Here is a 3,998-nt window from a genome sequence, read left to right on the forward strand (position 1 = left end):
GAAAACATGATTTTTTAAAAAGACAGTGTACGAGATTTTTTTTTTAAAATATCAATAATGACGAGAAATGTACTTGGAATATAAAACTCGGCATCTGAAGTACCGGCCGCGCACTCCGAAATTGGTAGTTGACAATGATAGCAAACCGAGTTAATATAGACTTCAGCAAGCAGTGAAAGCTATTTTTAATTTTTTTTTACTCTACAAAATAAACAGATAAATTTTCATTTAAATTACAAGTGATTTAAAAATTATAATAAAATTTTTTTAATAAATTTTTTTTAAATAATTCACAATACTGCACGGGTTTTTTTAGGAATTAATTCACAATACTGCACGGGTTTTGTGAATTAATATTATTTAAAATAGTATACCCGTGCAATAAAACATATGCACGGGTTTTTGTTAGATTTTAATAAAAAAAATTTAAAACACGATACGAAAAGTCGAAACACTTTAAAATATGTTGTTTTTTAAAAAAGTAATCCTCTCAGATCTGTATAGAAAGCCGTTCATCACCGAGGATTATGTACTTGGACCAAAACTTCTGGCAATTTAACTATCAGCCTCGCACTCCGAATTCGGAAGATGACAATGATAGACTACCGAGTAATTTCTACTTCTACAAGTACGAATGTTAGGCAACTTTATTATCATCATAATAAATACACTTGGACCGTCCAACCATGAAATCCGAAACTGCATTAAATTAAAATAATCAGCATATTCTGAAATTAGGGCATATGCAGTTAAATATGGAATGGCAGTAGTTAGAGCAGTTTCAAAGAAGTGGGGTTCATGGGTAATGGAAGTAGTGGGGGATTTAGGGTTTACAAGAGGTTATATTTTAGTATATATAAGATTGCAAACATTGAGATTGTCACAGAAACTCAATATTGCAAATTCAATCAAAAACTTGAGATTATGGCACACATCCAGAGTATTCCAATTTCGAGCATCACCAAAGAAACAGCAAGGACGGAGCAATTAACTGTTCGGGTTATGAGATTGTGGTACAGAAAGTCGCAGACAAATCCCAAGGAAGTGAAAGGTGTAGAACGCATCCTAATTGTTGAAATTGTAAGTCTCCCTTTTCCCCTTTTCTTGTGGCGATTTTCAATTTATTGTGACAAGTTATTAACTAATATGAATGAATGCAGGGAGACACAATTCAGGCATCAATCAACCAAAGGCTGACTCGCCTTTTCTTAGAGCACCTTAATGAAGGGAGCACATACAAAATCAGAAGGTTCAGTGTATCATCAAACCGAGTGGGACTTGACATGGCAACAATTCACCCATGCAAGAATTGGTTCGAGTACAGCACTAGGGTGGTACCCATTCCTAATGTAGATATTCCACTTTCTACCCATGCTTTCTACACTTTCAATGAGGTGGTCTTTGGAGCAATGCCGAATAGGCTTTATATTGGTAAGCAACAATGGCCTACAATTTATTTTTCATATATGCACCATAAATGTTAACTAACAAGTGAAACATTCTGTGTCAGACGTAATTGGAAGGTTGGAGCACGTTTATCCAATAAGAGACAGCAATGGGAAGAGAAGGAGGACTATTGTTTTGGGCAATAATTTGTAAGTCGACTATATTCTATAAACAATATGCCAAACTTAACACCATAACAAAATAATCATTACAAACCATTTTTTCAGGAACCAAAACTTGTGCTGCTCATTGTTTGGGGACTACGTTCAGCAAATTTCAGAAATCGAGCAAGAGTTCATTAACAAACCAAAGCCAACGTTGGTTATGCTATTCGTAAAACGTTCTGTTTATGAAGGTATAAAATTCTGGTCATTCAAATACCTTTTTCAGCATTACAAACACTTTGATTACTTACAAAATTTAAGAAAAAAATGTTGCAAAAAAATTGTCTCATTATTTTCTACTATGCAGGGGAAGTTAGCATAACATCAACATGGGGTGCAACAAAGATATTGGTTAATCCAGATATGAACGAGGTGAAAGTGTTCAACAATAGGTATGACATCTAAATCCGTTTTATGTGATGTTATTGTCTTTAGGGGAATAGTAGGTGCAGTAATTGTTATTGACCAGAAAAAGCACAACATGAAAACTCCAGAAATCGTCCACAAAATGAAGCAGTCGATACCCGTCAAAAAAAATATTTGAAATAAACAGTCCAAATAGAATCCAGAAACATTTTGAGTTAAATTTTTTTTTTACATTCCCATTTCAGCTTAAATTAATTAAGCCATTTTTCTTACCAGTTTTCCAGATGATGATGAACCCGTCTTTGGGGCTCCAGAAACTGCTGGGTACCATCTTCCAATCCTCGCAAGTGCAAACATCAAAACACTATCAGAGATACCAAATTTAACCAAAGGAGGGGCATATGTCACAATGGCCAAGATCATTGAGTTAGATACATCTGGTAATAGTTGGTACTACTACTCTTGCAAAGAATGCAGATCAAAAGTGAAGCAAGGAGAAGATGGGTTGTGGTATTGTGACAGGGAAAAAATTAACAATAATTGCACAATGAAGGGTGTGGGGGTGACATCACCAATACCAAGGTTTCAAGTTAAGTTTATTGTGACATATGAAGATCCAGATTCAGTTGAGTTCATTATTTGGGATGATGTAATGGTTGATTTGCTTGGGAAAACAGCACAAGCCATCCTTGACGAAGATGAGGTAACCTAAAACTCATTTACATACAATTTGCAATAATATCTAACCAATGTATAATGTTACTGATTAACGTTTAAAAATCGTTTCAGATGTACAGTGTCGTCCCTCCCCCAGATTTTAGGCCTCTACTTGACAGGACTTTTGTGGCAAAAATAAGAGTGACTGATTTATATAACATTGAGCAAAAATCAAAGTCTTTTGGGGTGATCAGTTTATGTGATGATCCAAGATCAATTGCTAAGTGGGATGCCATGAATAATGCAAGAAAGGTATAACATCAATTAATGACTAACATATACACGTAATATTTTTTTGTTTCAATTACTAATAAATATCGTCCACTTTTTTAGGAACAAGCAATTTCAACTTCGACAAGGGACACATCAAGATCAGATTCAATGATGGTGAATTGAATTTTAACTTGAGCAATTTTTTTTGATACTAATGGCATTTTTAGTAATAATTTTTTTTTGTTAGGAGCAAATGAGAGAGATAGTTGAGTCAGAACCTGTGCTGAATTCCCAAGAGATCACACCACAGAAAGGTGTCGTGGAGATGGCTGAAGCATCCGACAAATCATCTGCAACAAAACAGAAGGAAATTAAGATGGGCAAGCAGCCTATGGAGTTCTAAAAAAACATTTCAGCTATTAAGAATTTTCTGGACCATGTTGTTAAAGGACATTTGTGTTTTTCTTTTTGGACTTTGTTGTTTTCTGCACTGTTTTGGACCAAGTTTATTTCAGGTTGTAATAGAACAATTTAGGTTATCATATTTAAGATAGATGTGTAGCAAGTTTACTATGCAGACAATCAAAGAAGCTGAAGGACAAAGGGATGCAACAACAATTCAGATATGGAGCCTAAAGGACAGGAAAGATTGGATGCAATTTTAAAGAAGGAAGTGGATGACAAAGATGCATCATACTGGATAAGCTAGCAACATCATCGAACCTTATATATGTTCTACTTTTCAACTATTGTATTTCAATTTGACAAAGAATTAATGAACTTTTCTCAACAATAGTACATTTAATTCTTTACTTTTCATTTCCAATTTACGATACAAGTCATTAGTCATTAATAAGTACTAAATTACCAAAGCAACACGTTTTATTCAGCCAACAGTAGTAGATTACATTCGATATCCAACCAACAATTAAACCAAAGATGCTGGACGAGTAATTGACATTTATTGAAATACATGGAAAAAAACAGATGTATAGAATTGCACAATTTATAACAAGTTTTGAGAATGTTATTGTAGGTTAGTCAGGGAATGCGTAAGAAAAAACGTCGGGAAAATCAATGTAGGCCATTGTA

At 34.2% G+C, this 3,998-nt stretch overlaps 1 protein-coding gene and 1 long non-coding RNA gene across 2 annotated transcripts; both read left to right on the forward strand.

Annotated features, from left to right (window-relative positions):
• Nucleotides 1–798: 798 nt before the first annotated feature.
• On the forward strand, nt 799–2,688 carry LOC141651605 (uncharacterized). Its single transcript, XM_074459309.1, has 6 exons — nt 799–1,080; nt 1,161–1,431; nt 1,511–1,595; nt 1,674–1,801; nt 1,918–2,002; nt 2,253–2,688. The coding sequence occupies exons 1-6, from the start codon at nt 799–801 to the stop codon at nt 2,686–2,688; spliced, it is 1,287 nt and encodes a 428-aa protein (XP_074315410.1).
• A 158-nt stretch (nt 2,689–2,846) lies between these two features.
• On the forward strand, nt 2,847–3,232 carry LOC141652277 (uncharacterized). The gene is made up of 3 exons (XR_012547098.1): nt 2,847–2,945; nt 3,027–3,080; nt 3,154–3,232. It is a non-coding gene; the product is annotated as an uncharacterized LOC141652277 (long non-coding RNA).
• Nucleotides 3,233–3,998: the final 766 nt, after the last annotated feature.

The sequence above is a fragment of the Silene latifolia genome, chromosome 4 (genome assembly GCF_048544455.1).
Source record: "Silene latifolia isolate original U9 population chromosome 4, ASM4854445v1, whole genome shotgun sequence".
In the NCBI taxonomy this organism is placed as follows: Eukaryota; Viridiplantae; Streptophyta; class Magnoliopsida; order Caryophyllales; family Caryophyllaceae; genus Silene; species Silene latifolia.